At 34.0% G+C, this 19,619-nt stretch overlaps 1 protein-coding gene across 2 annotated transcripts; it reads right to left on the minus strand.

Annotated features, from left to right (window-relative positions):
* Positions 1-5,190: 5,190 nt before the first annotated feature.
* LOC131952861 (phosphatidylinositol transfer protein beta isoform) lies at positions 5,191-19,619 on the minus strand. 2 transcript variants are annotated; one of them, XM_059315755.1, is made up of 13 exons: positions 19,382-19,619; positions 15,782-15,833; positions 15,483-15,598; positions 14,551-14,581; positions 11,810-11,997; positions 10,832-10,931; positions 10,204-10,281; positions 8,342-8,422; positions 7,686-7,775; positions 7,212-7,307; positions 6,600-6,722; positions 6,345-6,401; positions 5,191-5,990 (listed from the first exon to the last, which is right to left on the minus strand). In XM_059315755.1, exons 3-12 carry the CDS (start codon positions 15,512-15,514, stop codon positions 6,348-6,350), a joined length of 873 nt encoding a protein of 290 aa, XP_059171738.1. In that variant the 5' UTR covers positions 15,515-15,598; positions 15,782-15,833; positions 19,382-19,619; the 3' UTR covers positions 5,191-5,990; positions 6,345-6,347. The 2 variants fall into 2 exon arrangements, with proteins under 2 accessions (XP_059171738.1, XP_059171739.1); XM_059315756.1 differs by lacking the exon at positions 15,483-15,598.

Here is a 19,619-nt window from a genome sequence, read left to right on the forward strand (position 1 = left end):
ACAAATTAGGAACGGAACATGGTGTTCTAAAACAACTGTATGCTAGAAGTGAGTTTACAATTCTTCACGAAAAACTGCTCTTACTGTCGTCAGTTGGCACTGAGGAAAAATCACTACGAACCATCGCACCTTCACAATCATTGACTGGGGGCCAAGGCTACACTCGCTGCAATTGCACAACTAAGTGCACAACAAATCATGGTGGACCGGCCAAAGTCTTAATTAGAAGATCATCTGGCTAGGGACGACCGGCCGAAGTCCGAATTAGAAGATCATGAGCAGATTTTGGGTTTTTTTTAATGCCGTAAGGAGCATGAAATTAAGTCTTTATTGATTATTAATTAAAGTAAATGACAGAAACATTCAAATTTTTATTGTACTATTGTCTCAATCAATTGATATCATCATTTGTTACAACAAGTTGAACTTTTATGACATTTAGAATTACATAGCATTTTGTTATTTTTACACTTGCAGCGATTTGTTATGCACTTAGTTGTGCAATTGCAGCGAGTGTAGCCTTGGCCCCCAGTCAATGATTGTGAAGATGCGATGGTTCGTAGTGATTTTTCCTCAGTGCCAACTGACGACAATAAGAGCAGTATTTCGTGAAGAATTGAAAACTCACTTCTAGCATACAGTTGTTTTATAACACCATGTTACGTTCCTAATTTGTAGAAACCGCCCTCGACGCTCATGACAACTGCAATCACGCTTCGGGGATCACCGTGACCTCTGTCAACATCTGGAAAACGGATACGTACATTGTCACCCACTTCATCAGTTTTAAATTTTGTATTTGATGTTTTAAGCATCTTAGCACCTTGAGTTTGCAAGCCAGTATGAGCTTCTGACCTGTGTTCCATGATGTCTTGTTTGTTGTGACACAATCTGCAGGTAATGTTCCCTCCGTACTCTTCGTCTGCTTCATTGGGTATTCCACAAATAGCATGGACATCGTTGCCACAGGATCCACAAGAATGAGCTGCACTACAATGTCACGCAGCTGGTCTGGACGTTCCGCCACGGCAGCAGATGTGTTAGCTAAGGATGTCGTTGCATTTATGGCAACCTCCCTTTCTTATTCAATGTTCTCAAGATCTTCCTCAGTAACTATTTTATCGAGAGCCCATATTGGAAACTAACATGGATTTACATTTTTTTCTTTTGACAGCCATCTGCTAAGTCTGTCTCATGGTCTGACGGCCCTTTTGATCCATGTCGCCTTGCATATAGAATGCTATACAAACAAGAGCTAAACAATACGTTACTCTCAATGAAAACGCACCCAGAATAATGAAAATGCGATCACAACTTAGTCTAGATAGAACATTGGCCAGGACATCCCGGCCAGTGCGCGCATTGACCGGCCAATGTACAAAATACTATCTTAGTGCTAAGTTCTTCGGGCTTTGGCCAAGAGAGCCGGCCAATCCGCGCTTTGGCCGCACTTCGGGCTTTGACCGTAACATACATATAAAATATAAGATTTGTGGTAATGTGTCAGACCGTCCGCCATCGCTATAGATTTTGGAGCCATGAAAGTAAACAACAGCACATGCCGTGCATTTTACTTACATCGAATTGTCTTGTTATAAGTAATGGGGTAGGGTTTATATCAGGGGCGTAGCGAGGGGGGTGCGGACCGCACCGGGTGACACCATTTAGGGGGGTGACACCAAGGCAAAATATAAAGAGAAAAACTTGGGGGTGCGAATCGAAAGTTTGCGGGGGGGGGGGGGGGGGGCTGCAAATCGAAAACTTGAAAGTTTGTCCCCGGGAAGGGTCGCAACGCCTCTGGGGGGTGGGGGGGTGGTGACACCATTAAGTGCCGCACCGGGTGACTACCGACCTCGCTACGCCACTGGTTATATATATATATATATATATATATATATATATATATATATATATATATATATATATATATATATATATATATATATATATATATATATATATATATATATGTGTGTGTGTGTGTGTGTTTTTTTTCTGACCACCCTTTTATGTAATGATGCACTAAAAAGTAGAAAATAAATTATAGACTATTATTTAAATTACTATAAAGAAAAGCGTGGGTCACTTTAGTATCTATTGGATACCTTTACTAATGTTAAGGAAGACACCCACGCTTTTCTTTATAGTTATTTAAATAGTAGTCTATAATTTATTTTCTACTTTTTAGTGCATCATTACATAAAAACTTGTTATTAAAACGTTTTTTTTTTTGTTTTTTTTTTCAGTACTTTACACGTTTTATTTTCAATAGAGTTACATGACTAAAATCCATTGCGCGCCTACTGAACGTGATGGCGCAGCCATTGAACGTGATGGCGCAGCTATTGAACGTGATGACGCGTGTGGTTGGATAGACATACCTACCAATTCGGTCCAAATTTTAATTAATTCATAAAAAATTAATTAGGCATCCAATTAAGTCAAATTTAATGTCACTATGCATTGTCTTCATGTCTTGACCCAAGTGCCAACTGTGAATCGTATCGGTCAAGTAGAAGTGTCCGAATTTTCACTCCTGCGTTTCGATCTAGACTGACGACAGACAGAGGAAGTGAGTTAAAAAACAAGTTAATAAAAAGTCTAGTGACAATTTAAGCTCAATTTCCTTATGTTATCCATAACAATTTTAAATCGAGATAAATCATATTCAGCAAATAAATAATGCAACACAAGTAGTTTCAATAATTCAAAACAAAATAGAAAAAATCCTTTCGAACCTCCGCTCATTCGCTATGGTAAAATCCTTTCGAACCTCAGCGCTTTGCGCTAAATCATCCTAGGCCTACACGATGCTCAGTTTAAAAATTCTTAATTAATTTTTGTGGCCGAACGAAAGGATATTTTTGAAAACTTTCTTCGGCAATATTGTTCTAAATTATGGCAGGAATCGATTGGTAAATGTTTCAAGTCGCTAAGTGGTCTGGTTGCCGAGATATGAGCCAAAAACTGCATTTTTTTCGAGGTTTTTTTTTGGCTTTTCCGGGAAATCCAGGAAGGAATTCCGGGAATTTTTTTGGCCCACAATCATCCTCGGAACTTGCTTAACATATTTGCTTTTGGAACTAGCCCTCGATATTGCTTCGTTAAGGAGGAGATACGACTTAAAGACGACTTAAAGCTGCGGACACACATCCATCCATCCATTCCCAGAAATGACGAGTTAAAAATCGCAATTCTCCAGAATGGAAATTGCGCTAAAAATTCATTTAAAAAAATCATAAAAAACGTTTTAATAACAAGCTTTTATGTAATGATGCACTAAAAAGTAGAAAATAAATTATACACTACTATTTAAATTACTATAAAGAAAAGCGTGGGTCACTTTAGTACCTATTGGATTCCTTTACTAATATTTGAGAAGAGACCCACGCTTTTCTTTATAGTAATTTAAATAGTAGTGTATAATTTATTTTCTACTATTTAGTGTATCATTACATAAAAACTTGTTATTAAAACGTTTTTATGAAAAGAAATATCAGTACTTTACATGTTTTATTTACAATAGTGTTACATGACTAAAAACCATTGCGCGTCTATTGAACGTAATGGCGCAGCTATTAAACCTGATGGCGCAGCTATTGAACGTGATGACGCGTGTGGTGTGGTTGGATAGACATGCCTACTAATTCGGTCCAAATTTTAATTTATTCATAATTAATTCATTCCTCTGTCGTCAGTCTGTCGTCAGATCTTTTACTTACATGTGAAATTTCATTTATCAATCTGAAATAGTACTCAAGTTATAGGTTTTTGAAAAATTCAAAGTAGAAAAAGTTCCACTTCCGGTTATCGGAAATCGCTCAAAAGTTGATACGGATCTACGATTTCGATAAAATACTTATATATGAAATTTCATGAACCTAGCTGTAACGGTACTCAAGTTATCGTGTTTACACATACACAGATATACGGACAAGATTGTAAAATTATGTTTTTCCGTATCAGTGAGGTGTAAACGTCGAGATTTGTAAAAATCTCGATTTTTTTTGCACGATTACAAGACTTTCTCTATACTTCGTAAATACGAGAAAGTAAAAATTAATATTGAAGGTGTTGTAAAACAATTTTTCAAACTGATATTAAGTAATAATTGTCGTCTTGTCCGTCAAACTAAATTAAAGGGAAAATGTATGATCCTTCACAAAAATTTTAATTATGTCTTAATCTTAACATTATTTACAATTATCCCTAAGCACTCATTACGTCCCTTGACAAATTAGGAAAACACAATTAAATTACTTCCCTTTTTAAAAAAACCTTTATTAGCGGAAAGTGCAATGTTGCAGGTATTTTAAATTTTATTTATTTTATACACTGAACGTACAGTTTGCTTATTATTTTTAAAAATTAATAACAGTTAAGAAGCCCTTTATGTTTACTTCTTTCCGTTTGCGGATAAGCTTGAAATTGAAACACTAAATTGAAACAGGCGCGTCCAGCAGCGCCCTAGGCTATCCTGTGAGCGCTATGTCGCATAATTTCGTTTTAAACAGTGCGATAGACTAAGGATAAGAAAGGTTACTATAGTCATTAAGTGAATCAAATCAAAACGTCCTCTGGCGCCCCGCGCCTTCCCATATTAGCTTTGGCGCCTACATTAGTTAAGTGAGTGCAAAAGACTATAAATAAGTTGCCGTACTATAGTCGTATACTAAGTGTAATCAGGCGGTTCCGTCGGCGCCCCGGCCGATTGCGATTTGGAGCCCCGGTTTAGACTGAGCACAATGTGTTTATATTTGCATTTAAATTTGTGCTTATGGCGACAATGATTCAATTTAGTCATCGACCACCCTTGTGATTTGTACTACTTAATTAATTTAATAAAATGATTGTAGGAGCCATAGTGCAAATGGGGGTAGGCCGGAGCGCTCAGAGTCACATGACAGCCGGGGTGCCGGCGGACTAACCTGGTTCGATTTGGACAACAATTTTTAGTAGTCCACTGTATCCATTATGTATGGCGCTCTTTAAAACAAACACAACCCTAACGCCATATTTCATGTTTGGTCTGTTATTGCTGAGGCAGGTTTTTTTTTCATGCTGTGATAATTTGCTTCTGCATTTGTCCTACTATTAGTACAAGTGTTTGTCTTGTGCTAGTCGTTCGATGCCTTTACTTTAGGTATTTCTGTTGTTTTTTTACCACTGATTTAGAGAAGACTTGAAATATGCTTTTATAAAGCCATGTTTATTTTAAATACTAACAGTTTATAGAAAACACAAGTAGAATGACAAATTGAAGGGACAAAATTTTAGCACTTTTTTCTAAAAAAATAAATACACTATGAACAAAATTTATCTTTTATGTCAAGAAAAAAATGAATTTATGCAATTTATTAAAAAAAAAAAAGAATAGAAAAGTACAGTATGAAATTTGATAAAATAAAAAATCACTACATCCAAAGGCTACTTTCTTTTGAGAATGTCAGTTCAATTATGGTTTCCTATTATTTTAGCTATGCAGGCTATATTTATTATTATCTAAATTGAGCTTAATAAAGTAAATATAACCTTGTGGTAATATAGTAGTCTATTTCAGTATTGCACTAATTAATGTAGGTTCAGTTTAAAAATATGAATTGATAATACTGCTTTTAATTATTATTTTTTACTTAACAGAATTTGAGTTATTATGAAAGTGCTTAGATTTTTTTAAATATAGCAGCTACATATTATTATTAACATATAAATCACTTTAATTTTGATTTTGAAAATTAATCCTAATTTAGTGCTAAGAAATCAACCTAAATTTTAAAGGTCTAAACATTTTAAGTTTGAAGCATTGGTTAAAATGATTGCCTTAAAAATTTATTTTTGTGGCTTAAACAAGTTCAACATTTAATTTTATGCAATTAAAAACTTCTAATTAATTAAATTTAAAAAAAAAACAACAGAAGTAAAATATTATGGAGAAGTAGTTCTTCACAAAGTCTTGATGACGGTGTTAGGATGATTTCCATGACTTGATTCTGTTAAAATATCAAGCAACCAAGTTTTAGCAAGGTTAGTGTATACAATTTATATTTGCATAGTGACAGAAATTCAATATTTTAACTCCACAAAACAGATAAGTTACTATTTTACTTTTAATATCAAATTATTTCCAACTCAATTTCACCCAATTTCAATATATTTTTGCCACTGAAATGTTATCAACAGGTATAGACATATTAAGAAGAACATAAATATTTTAAAACCTGTAAAGAAATATTGGTAAATGTTAGAAATATAAAATTTGGTTGAGACATAAAATAAAATAGCTTTGTCTTAAAATACATCACATTGATTTATGGTATATTTATCTAGCAGTTTTATATACATACTCATCATCCCTGTAGCTCATGTATTGCTCTGCCTCGAACAGGTCCTTCTTTTATTTGCTAAAAAATGTCAAAAATAACAAATAAAAATGGTTTAATAAAAGAATTTCCAGTTTCCCTTCTGCATATGATCTACTAAGTAATATCTCTCTTTGAGTTGTTTAGAATGATATGACAGAAACAACAATATAATTCAAAAAAAAAAAATTAACAGCAACTACATGTTATTATGCAAATATAAATCGAATAAGATATTACCTTTTCTAACTCCATTGTAACTTCATTTTCCAGCTTCCTAATATCAATTAATGACATTCCATGATAATGATCTTGCCAGCAGACGACTTGACGATGGAAAGCTAGAAACAGACGTCTTTCTTGCTATGAGAGGCAACGTAAAAAATGAAAGCAATATATTTAAAAATTTATAAGACAAAGCGATGCACTGAAAAGCACTGCATGGTGCGATGTTTACTTTTATAGTTCCAAAAGCTAAAGCGATGACGGAAGGAAGGACTGACACACTACCAGCCCGCTTATATTATAGATACAGACCAGGAGAATATTCTGGTAAAAGTTGAACTAGAGGTTTTGTGGCCAATACATAAAGATTGGATTGACCATGGTGCCTTAATGAATTCATTGATTAGTCTCAGGTACTCATCATCTGGGATATACTACAACTAATGCTAGGTGCTATACTTGCTATACTTAGGATATATTATCTTTTTGACAGTAGCCTCATGAATAGGGGGGGGGGGGGGGGGGGGGTGGGGGTAGGGGTAGGAGTGGAGAAAGAAGGTGGACTGCACTTGAAACTATTTAAATAAAAATAAAATAAAATACATCAAAATCAATGCCATAACTTACTGAGAGAATAAAAGATTCCATTCTCTTCTGAAGTCCAAACCATTTGAACCAAACTTTGACAACTTTATAGCAGCACATGACAGGGGAAACTGTTTTCTGAAGTCATAAACATTGTAGCTAGTTTAATTTTGACCAGTCTTTTTCTTCAATGATCATATTGTTAACTTCACTAGTTAAAGCTTAAGAATGTAGTTTTCCCCATTAAAGCACACTATAGTGAAACAACTTTCTATATCAATGAATGTGCAGTAGTTACAACCATAACATTCAAGTTATATGACCAAGTCTGGTGACAATCCAAAACAGATTTGATGAAAGAAGGTCATGGCTGTAAAGTCAGAATATAGTAACAGAATTGTGAGGAGATGACATATCATTCAATAGAACTTTGAATCATCTCTGTACTTGTACATGTAAAAGCTGTGTATGTTTCTAGTGCTGCTAGATTTACAGAAAATAAAAATAAAACTTTACCATCCATTCTCCAGTGTTGTCATGTGGAAGTGGTGGTCTATTCGCTTTGATTGAGCCTACCAAACATGGATCCCATTCAGGATGATAATCCTGGAAAAAATGTTATGTGCATTTTAAGTTGTTTTTTTTCTCTTGTTTATAAATGCAGAAGTAAAGTAGAGGTAAGTAAGTAAAGTTCCCTTTCAAACCTGATGGTCTATGGGGCAAGTGAAGTAGAGTTTCTGTGACCTCGGCATATGAAGGGATAGTGTGGTCAGCACTTTGCCCAGCCACCTTTCCTTTCCCTAATGTGAGTTAGGTACCCATCAGAGTTGGGTGGACTCAAGGATGGTCTACTGACTTGAACCCGGATTCAAACTTGAGACTTATGGGTTGGCAGTCCAGCTCTCTCTATGGACTGAAATCCCCCAGTGAAGAAGGAAAGTGGGCCACCCAAAGAGATCATGGAGAATAAAGGTAGAAGAAGAGGCAAAGGCCATTGGGTTCACTTGGGAGCAGATAAGCTGAGCTGCCCTACACCAAGTCCAGTGGAGAGGTATGATTGAAGTCAAGTCTTGATTCTCACTTTCAGTGCAAGATAATACTGAGAAGACGTTACTCTCACAAAATTTATAGTTTACTATTTTTATCCCAATAATACCACATTTATATTTTACCGCATGATCCACTGGGTCATTTGCAATGTCAATCATTACCACATGTCTTTGTTCTAAATCTCTACCTTCTAAACCATGAACCTTAAAAAGAAACAATGTTTGTAATGTTTTACATACTAGACTAACACACTTTTAAATAGCTTAGAACACTTGTATAATTGTATACAGAATCATAAACAGTACTGTACAAAAGTTACAAAATGTTCATTAAATGACAAGTAACCACAATCAGCTTAGCTTAGTTCCTAACTATTGATTCTTTAAGTCAATGAACACATGAAGTTGAAATAGATATTGAAAATATACATCTGCAAAACATGATATATTAATATTAAATATTATTTTTGGTTGGAATAAATTCTTCTAGATTCTTTGATAACAGTGTGAAAAAATTTAACATAGTAAAAGATCATATCACTATTAATTCCCACCAAAGATAAAAAACTGTATGTGCGTCAGCTATTACTATTGCCAAAAATAATAAATGATAAAATTAGAAATATTCTCATGGTGTACTGTTTACGATGTGCAAATCTTCTATTAGGTTTTGAAAAAGGGTTTTTCAGTGAATCTGTAGCCTACTAGTGAATTGACTGGGATGTGAAATTCTGTTCCATGCTTAAACAATTCAGAGAGTATTGTTTTACATATTAAAGAAAAATCGCATAAAGAAATAGGATTGTGCCAATCAGAGCTATACATAATTCATAATGGCATTGAAATATGAGAGGATAGTTCCCATTGCCATCAAGACTTTGTCAAAGTTATTTTTGTTGGCTGGCATTCTATTGTTTATCCTAAAATGAAATAGTCACTTGGTTGTTTATTAAAGGGGCTTAGATGCCTAGGTGCTAGCTACACACACCATTTTACTACTACCCGAAGGGTTAATCTAGGATATTTGGGGTAAGCAGGTCAGGAATATTCCAGCCATAAATTACAGCCACTCTCTGATCACCTGAGCTAGTCCGTGTCATCTCTCATTACACACGGCCCGACCAGGATGGAGGGCGTGGCATTCAAGAATGTTCCCCCATCCCAAAATGGTGCTCTGGTCTCATACCAGCGGTCAGCCCATGGTGTCACAATGAGCTTTTGGCCTCGTTTAATAGCCAAGTCCCCAGGACTCCAATTGTACACCGCCCACGGTGTTGAATCCAATTAACGGTGTGGTCGGCCAGACCCTAGGTTTCCCAGGGCCATATATCACATGCTCTGACTTGACTGTGTAGGTCAGTCTACAAGCATGTATCTGCATTTTATTTTTAATTGCCTGTCCGGCCTGATAGCGGCAACCAAGCGCTGGTCACCCGTCTCCTTAATTTATGAGCGTAAGGTCACTGCCCCAACCCATGGATCAGCCCAAGTCAACCAGATGGTACACAGGTGGTGGTCGTAATGCTCTAGGGAGATGATGCGGGCAGAGTAGCCTATATAATAGGAAGGGTGGCTATGGTTAGGAGACTAGAAACTATAGGCCTTGGATTGTGGCAGAGCTAAGGCTGGCTTATTGACCAAGCTGATGTCTTGTTCCTGTGGCCAGATGTTTCTACCCATGGCCAGATGCTTGAATCTGTGACGTGATTAGATTCTAGATATCCCCTGGCTTGCTCACCCCGAATATCCTAGGTTAACCCCTTGGGTAGTAGTAGTAAAATGGTGTTTGTGACTAGCATCAAGTCACCTAAGCCCCTTTAATAAGCAACCAAGTTACTATTTCACCTTAAATAAATAATAGAATATCACTCCCAGCCAACATATATTAAATGTTTTTATTCAGATTACATTAAAGTATATGTATCAAAATTTTGTGCTACTGTTCCTAAAACTTAATCATCAAATATAAAGTGGTATATCCTCACATTTTCAAGTTCTCCTGTATCTGCTGCATGGAACGACTCAATTATTATGTAAAATGCTTCCTTCATATAATCTGGATTCTGAAAAAATAATAATGAAAAATTAAATCAGAATATTTTTACTTATAAAATTTATACACTAAAAATAACATCTACAACATTGCTAGTTTTAAGAATCATTAGTAGGGGTCGGCGTGGTCGAGTCGGTAAAGCTCATGGTTGCTAAACCGAAAAGTCTCGAGTTCGAACCCTCGGGCAGATGAGGCTCGTTAGCTGGGGTCATCCACTCTTCTAGGAGAGACAACTCCAAAATTAAACAACTGCTGCCTTGTAGTTTGTTCTTGGTTGGACAAAGGCTATGGAAGCAAATCCAAAAAGAAAAGCAGGCTGAAATCGGAGTCAATGGCCTCAATGGCGCATAACCAGTTGACACGTAACGCTTAATTGTGTTGGAGGCGTGGTCGAGTCCGCGTCTAGCTCATGGTTGATAAATTCGAACAAAGTCTCGAGTTCAAACCCACTGGCAGATAAATCTCGATCCCCTTCAGCACTAATAATTAAGAACGAAGAAGAAGAAGAATCATTAGTTAGTAGAGAAATAATTTTCTAGTACTGATGAAAATAATAGTACCGTAAGAATTGTACGACTGTATGGGTATGCATTCCAGGACAGTTCATGAATTTTCATGGAACCCTTTGGTGCTAAGACTTTGACAAAAGATGGGGCTTTTCTGTTAATGAAAAATGATAGTTTAATTGTAAAAAAAATTGTTGGATTACTGATGTGTAACAGAAAAGTCTTAAATGAATTTTAATGATGCAGGTAATTGAAGATTTCTAAGAAGAAAAAAATTAAAAAATGAATTTTAATGATGCAGGTAATTGAAGATTTATAAGAAGAAAAAAATTAAAAGGAGTACACACTTCTTAATATACTGGTTAAAGTAATTTTCTGAGCATAATTTTAAAATAATCAGTTAGGTATCCATTTTCAAAGAAACCATGTCAACTTAAGTATTTCTAAAAATGGAGTAATTACTAATTAGTAGTTATTAATGTAGTAATGTAACCAGCAGTTCCCAAGCGTGCCACATCATAGCGCTGAAAGTCACTGAGGGGTGTTCTTCTTGTAAACCTCATTATTACGGAGAGTGATTAATGTACAGCAAGCCCTGGGACATTTGGTAGTGTGGACAGACACACAACCCAACAACTAAGATTCATGGAATCTATAGCCTGCTTTATTTACATTTAAATAACTTAGTAACTAGAGTCAGATGTCTAAAAATACACATTTATAAAATGTTTAGTCATTCAGGTGTGTAGGACTAGATCGTAGCAACATGTGACTGGTACACAAGTTTAGGATATAATAATATTTAGATGTATTATAAAGTTTCTAACTCAATTCACTTTCTGCTAAGAACTTCATTGGTTGAAACATTTTTAAATACCAGTAGGCCTATACCAGTACTATTATTGATCACTCTAAAATCAATTCCCCCTTTTCTCAATGATTGGTTAGATGGAAATTTGTTGAGGGTGTTAATTAAATTAAAGATTTCTTTGGCAATACTGACCAAAAAAAGTTCTTTACAAGTTTACTTACTGAGCTAAGTGGTAGATTTTGTGCGTAAATTGACCAGAGAGAAAATACTTTCCATTGGCTTTCATCTTTGGACTAGGCACATAATTAATGTCATTAAATGGTTCATTAATTATCACCTCTACACCATCTCCACCACCGGTTTCATTTTTACTGCTTTCTGCGATAGACCACAGCTGACCAACCTGATACTTAATAATATAAAAAATATGTGAATACAAGAATTAACACATCATTCAATTCCTCATACTTCACATTTGAAAATAAGTTGTTTTTTTTACCAGTTAATACCCTTATAACAAAATAAGATTGGACAACAGTGAGTCCTTAAATTTTTAAATTTAAAACCTCTTGACATCATCTTTTTTACAGAATACCTTACTGAAGTTGTCATGTCTATGTCAGAACAAGAAAACTAAATACATCTTGGCTGTCTTTAAAAAATGAATTTTTGTTGTTGGCAAAAGACAATCTTTTGAAAGTAGGTTAACTTGTTTAATTATGATAATGTAAATGGACATAACACTAGAGATGCCATCAAGAATTAATTGTTTAAAGGAGAATCATCTGATCAAAGATCCTAGTACAGACGGCAGTAAGTCTGGCTAGTTTAGTTTCACCTTTCCTTTTTCTAGTGGCTCTTGTTGATTAGACTGTGATAACATCTACAGAAACGCAAAATGCAATACGGTGGATAAAGCTGGACTTGGCCCTAATTTCACACACAACAATGAATTCAGGAGAACAAGTGTGGACAATAACTCAAAATGTGTGAATCTGAACATCTGAGGTAAAGTTATTCAAGTAAATGCATCTAGTGACTCTGTTAAAACACTTAAGGAAATAGCTTATTTTAGAGGAAAAGAACAAGTTTCCCTATCTAAGCAGTATTGTTGATACCCAAGAGAGGAATGAAATTAAAAACAGGAAAAGAAAGAAATAGGTGGGGCTACAGTATCCTCCAACTTAGATTAAATAAAGGGTCTTCCAAGCAGAATTTTTACATCAGAAGAATATTTGTGCAAACAAACAAACTGCTGAGATGAAACCTTTTAAAGGGAAATGCAAAAACATGGGGACAGCATATCAAGACAAGCCTCACCTACAAACCTAGGGATAAAAGAAAAAGATGCAGATTTAAAAATCCAGAAGAAGAGACCTGAAAGAAGACACAAGAAAGATGGAGTAGGCCCCTACCATTTGATATAGTTAAAGAGACCCCTTCAAAATCAAGTATCACTTAGTAAAAGGCAGACACAAATGGACACAGGTTGTGAAATTTATTAAACAAAAGTATGAGATTTCCGCCTTGATCATTTACCAAAGTAAAAATGAAATAATAAAATTAACTACCAAATTTGTTTGATAAATCCCTTTAAAAGAAAAGACTATTTTTTCTTTAAGATTTTGAATTGCCTACTTATATTAGTGTTTAACTACAGGTATTAAAGCTGAAAATATTAAGTTTCAGTTGCTGAAGTCCATAAGTTTTTAACTGCTCATAATTCTTCACTAAGCCATAATTATTGTTAAGCTTAATTCAGTAGTCTATTCAAAAAAGGGCTGTAAACTTAATTTTACATCAAGATCTCGGTAGACTCCATTAAATGTTTCCACTTTATAAATCACCTACTGGACATATAACAAAAAGTTTATTTTCAAAATATTTGAACCAAGTACAACAAATACCAAGTTGTATAAGTATTTTTATGTAGTAAAAAGCCAAATCATACAAAAAACCTTTCTTAAAATTAAAAAAAAAAAAATTAAACTTTAAAAAATCATTGAAAAAATTAGAAATAGCAATACTTTTACTTCATTGATTAAAATTTATAATTATGATAATATTCAGTTTGTTGTGTTTTATATGATTTATGTGTATTGGTTTCTGCGTTTAGCCATATGTTTAATTAGTTCATTAAACAAAGGACTTAATGTGTTCACAGAGGATTAAAATAATAATAAAATTGAACTATTCACACCCAAAAATTGTCACTTGAAGGCAGCAAGAGAAAAATGAAAAAGTTTGTTTTTGCGAATGCTAAATTATAGTAAATATTCAGCCAATGAAGTTATTCAGAAATACCCTTGCCATGTCTTTGGAAACATGAAAAAAATTGGACGAAGAGTGAGAGAGTATTGCAATATGTTCAACAGAAGTAGAATAAAATATAATTTTAAGTGAATACCTTTCCCTCATATCTGAAAACAGAAAACTAGGAACACCAATAAATGATAATGGTATCCATGTCTAGATTAAGTAAAAGCTATTACATAAATAAAGATGACAGTGCCTAAATAAAAGGAAATTAGAGTCTGAAAAATGCCAAAGTTTCTGATATTGAAAATATCAACCATTGATAGAGTACTAAGAAAATTGGGGGGGGGGGGGGGGGGGATAGGCGTACATGGCAATAGATGAAAAACATTAGATTCATTTTAAGACTAAAAGAAAACACCAAGTAAAGTGTGAAGCACTAGGTTTACAATTATTGATCATCCAACAACCAGAAGTTATACATGGTCATGATTCATCTAAACCAGTGATTTCCAAACTTGTTATCACTGCACCTCTGTATTAAAACCCACCTTCATCTTTATTTATAGGATTTTTTTTATTTCTTTCAGAGATACAGACATTAAGAAAGTGTTTATGTAATGAATGTGTTTGTTAGTTATTTTTTTCTTCTTTCAACATACATGAAAACTCAAAAGCAACAAAACAGAATTAACTTTTTAATTACCTCATCTACTGTCATTGGAAGAACGATACGGCTAAAATAATCAAATAAAAATAAAATTGGCATTCAAATGCCCTCTCAAGATTTAACAATACCAAGAAAAAAAATCTGAGACCAAAAACATTTAATTAGCATATTAAATTATTATGACTAGAAAGTTACTATTATATCTAACAAGAGATCTAAAATGTCAGTAAGCAATAATGCCAACCTGACAAAAAAAATTGAAAAAAGCATTTAAATATTTTCCATACCATGTTAAATGATAAACATTAATAACAACAATTTAGTGTGATTTTCAAATAAATGTACATTAAGACTAAAAAAAAACTATTGTTTTTAACTTGTATCATATTTGTTAATACAGTTAAAATGTAGGAAGAATTATAATTTAAACAAAGAATGGCAAAATGTATAGTTAGGAACAATAACACTGTGGAAACTTATTGTACATTATGTACATATATATAAGGCACTTATTATGATTTTTGTGATCGTAAAACGTAATTTCCATGAATTGATTTTAAATGTATTTTTGAATTAAGCCTATGTCCAACTTGAACACACTGTAGCCTACCCACAGATCAGGAATAGGAAACAAGTGTATTTGGCTTTTTTCCTTGTAGTTTTAAAATCAAATTTGTCATAATCATATACTTAATAAAATGTGGATTTTTCAAAATCAGATTGATTTCATGCACTTCAATTGCTCAAACCAGTAGCTTCCAAAACATAAAACTCATTTATTTAAATCTCATTAACATTTTTAAAGTAAATTCACTAAACTACTACATATATTTTAAAAGAGAAGATGAAAAAGCTATAATTAATTATATTTGAAAAGTAGACTCTTCGATCCGGATTAAGTGCAAAGATTTAAAAATTAGTCATAATTAAAGAATTACTCAAATGCATTTTTTATTAGAAATACTTACAACTCTTTTATGGAGTGAGGCTGTACTTGCATTTTGGCATTTTTCTTATATAAAACATTATTTATCTTTAAACCATCAGACACATAAATGAAGTTATATCGACTTATGACATCAATCTGTATTTATAAAATAAGTGATTAATTAATCTTTCTTATTTGAGTTGGCAGGTAATGTTTTGAAAAAGATCTTGTCATATTAAATTTAGAAAAGTTCAGAAATGAAGCTAAATATTTTACATTTAATTCATCAAATTCTCAAAACTTACCTAACTTTAAATGCAAAAATCTAATTGAACTTACTTTTAATAGGTGTGTTCTAAAACTTCATAAACTATTTTCCATCTTATCTTATCTGCAAGACCAAAAGTTTGAAAAGATTTTAAACAGTTGTCAAAAGTTAAAGAAATATATTAATTTAAGAAACAAATTAAATAAACTAAATTTGGGTAATTCTACTTCCCTTTCTCCAATTTTAACATCAGCAGTCATTACTTTCTGCTATGATCTTACTAACTGTTAATTTAGGTACAAATATTTCATTTAACCTATTGATGAATCACAATTAATTCATAAAATTAAAAAAATTATATGTTACTAAAAATCAATTTTTATCAATTTCTCTGGCCCATACTTGCGGATAATGTAGGCCTTTCACTTTCAATGATCAACACATCTTATGCACATTTGTAATTTTAAAATTTTATATAAAATTTTATTATTCTGATAAGTAAAAAAAGTGTATAATATGTGTACGTTTTATGTAAAGTCGCCATGGTGGAAAGGGAAGGGAGTTGCAGGGTAAACTATGGCTCATATAAAAATAGTAGTTTTGTTGGACACCAACTTGCAGGTAAACATATTTTTGTACCATGTTTTCTAATACTATATTGAGAACTAGCATGCCCGTCCCTGCGCGTTATTGCGGTCTCAGAAGAAAGTCTGAAGGCAAAGCGCACAGTTTCTGGCGTGGGCGGACGCGCCTGATTCAATTTAGTGAACGACTATAATACTAAATCGTATCCACATTCTATCGCACTGTTTCAAACAAACGAATGGCCCATAGCGCTCAAAGAATAGCCCTGGACGCCAAATCGCACCTTACTGGGGCCGTCAGCGGACACACCTGATTCATATTAGCGAACAACTACAATACTACTTCTTATCCTAATTTTATCGCACTTTTATCAAACATGCACCATACCACTCAAAGGATAGACATGAGCGCCAAATCGCACTCTAATTTAATTTAGTGAGCAAATATAATGCCCCACATTATGCATTGTCTATCTCATTGTTTAGAAAGAACGTAGGCGCCATTGCACTACTGGGAAAGCTGAGGACACCTAATCGCACCTTGCAGGGGCGCCAGGACGTGCCTGATCCAATAGAGTAAATGATTAATGCTGTCCATTGTGTCTTTAGTGTATAACCTTTTTTTAAAAAACAAACGTAGGTGCTATAGTGCTCACAGGGGAGCCCAGGGCGCTTTGGCTCACCTAATAACCAGGGCGCCTGCAACTGTGCCTGTTGTAACACTGAATATAGTAGTACCACTTACCCGCTATGCAAGACGCCCCATTAACGGATGCCAAGTGCTAAGTTAGCCACTCTGGAAGCCAAACCGTGGATTGACAAAAATCGCACCCTTCGGAGGGCCACCCATAAGAAATGTTTATTTATTTTTTTCTCGCAGAAACTTTCTTGGGAGTATTCTCATCAACTCCTCTAAGTTTCATGGCACTCAGATGAATAGTGTCGAACCGCATCAGACTTTTACTTTTTATATACCGTATATAGAGAAAAATCATATACTCCAGGGGCGCCGCCCTTGCAAAATTTAAAAAAAAGATTTTTTTTGCAGAACCCTTCCCAAAGTTTGATGGTGACCGGATGAACGGTTTGAAACCGCAATCGACTTTTATTTTTATATACTGTATATATATATATAGAAAAAACAAATTGTGCCATACCGGGGCACCACCCAACTCCCCAGGAGTATTTTCAAGTTCCCAAACTTTCATGGCGATCCAATGAAAGGTTTAGTAATGCATAAAAGACAAACAGACAGACACACACACACATTGCTTTATATATATATATATAGATAGATAGATAGATAGATAGATAGATAGATAGATAGATAGATAGATAGATAGATAGATAGATAGATAGATAGATAGATAGATTAGGTCAATGTTCTTAGGCATTTCTCTCTAAGGGGTCATCCATAAATGACCTCACGCTTTTTTTGACGATTTTTACCTCCCCCCCCTCCCCTCCGTCACACAAAGCCAGACCCCCCCTTAAAATGACGTCACACCTCATCCTACAACCCCACTCAAATATGCGGTTGAATTTTTTTTAAAACATCTATATTTTTTCAAAAATCTTTTCTGAACTCTGTCAAAATAGAGTATTTTAATCAATTCATATTACAATTTATTAAAACAGCTTCTAAAATGCAAAATAACGTATACAATTCGATTTCCAACATTGCTTTTTTATAATGCAAAAGTGTGACGTCGCATCATCTGAATACCCCCCCCTCCCCCTCATCACACACCGTCACAAAATTACGGACCCCGCTCCCCCCTACGAGTGTAACATCATTTATGGACGACCCCTAACTCAAAAAGCTTTTATGTTATACAACATGTGGCTTTCTCTGAACACAGTTGTCAAAGGATAAAGTATATAGACATTTATATAATTTAAAAATTTAGAAAAGGATCTTTTAAAATTTATTAATTTTATTGGTAATCTATCGTTTAAGTGCTAAAATTGGATGAGACTAGAAATGTGAAAGAAAGTTGCCTCATTGTTATGGCTTTAATGCAAGTATATTGTGATATATTTGTGTTAATTAAAATAGATAACTGAATAATAAACCAAAAGCTAATATAGGCCAGAGATTAACTTAAACAGCAGTGATTGCGAGCTAGATTTGCTATATAAACAGTGGCCATCTGTAAATTTTCCCCTCTGAATCTCTATAGCTAAAATGTTACCAAAAAAACTTAAACAAGATGGTTTCTAAAGTAAATGAGCTTGGTTACATCTGACGAAAACATCGCTAGTCTTTATTTAATATTTATTACTGAAATTATTGCTGAAAAGTTTTAATAAATTGTAACAATTGCTTAAAAACAGGTACATGAATGAAACTTTGAAACATTTTTATAACTTTCTAAACATAGATTCTAAATCTCCCTAAAAATGTGAAATAATTATTAAAATTTAATGAGTCACCTTTTTTTCACATGACATTACTAGCCTCGGTCGAATTTACGTAGATTTACCGGTAAAACTCCATTTTAGCGTATTTTATTCGTCGCTTCGCGTTCACCTCCAGTTGAGCGTATTTCATTATAAACACAACCGAAACATACAAAAACGTTAGGAAAACACTAGGATTAGAGCTAGAATCTAGATCTATTACTATTTATGTTTTATAGGAAAGTGAGTTTTAATTAGAAAAGGTAAATAAAAAGCAACATGAAAAAGCATTAGGACAGTTCCAATTAAATCGTCAGAGGGAGAAAAATCCCTGCATGGCTACACGGTCAATGGTTTACCGTGAGTTCACAAAAAATAATTATTAGCATATGTCATGGCTTGGGCAATAGCTATTTGAAATGGTGTTGGCCTCAGTTATCAAAACTAAATCAAAACTTCATAAAGAAATAAGCCCAATGTTTTCCTAACGTTTTTGTGTGTTTTTGGTTGTTTACTAATATTAATATTATTATTATAATAAATATTAAAATACGCTCAACTGGAGGTGAACGTGAAGCGGGGAATAAAATACGCTAAAATGGAGTTTTACATATCTACTTCCTAGATCTAAATTCTAAATCTAAAATGATAGATCTAGATTTAATTTTAATAATTTATTATTACCATGCCATTTTAAAAATGATTTTATTTTACAGGTAAACAAACTGAACACGGTAAAGTGAGTAGAGTGCGTTGACTTGGGTCCATTTAGTCTAGATCTAGGTCTAGATAATGAGATATTATTAGATTATCCTTCAGTAGTTAGATCTAGATCTACATAAAATAATCATAATCGAGATAGCATAGTCTAGAACAAATGTGTCAAACAAGGAATAGAATATAGAGTCTAGATCTTCTAGAT

The sequence above is a fragment of the Physella acuta genome, unplaced genomic scaffold (genome assembly GCF_028476545.2).
Source record: "Physella acuta isolate Inbredline_101_S28 unplaced genomic scaffold, ASM2847654v3 ptg000891l, whole genome shotgun sequence".
Taxonomy (NCBI): Eukaryota; Metazoa; Mollusca; class Gastropoda; family Physidae; genus Physella; species Physella acuta.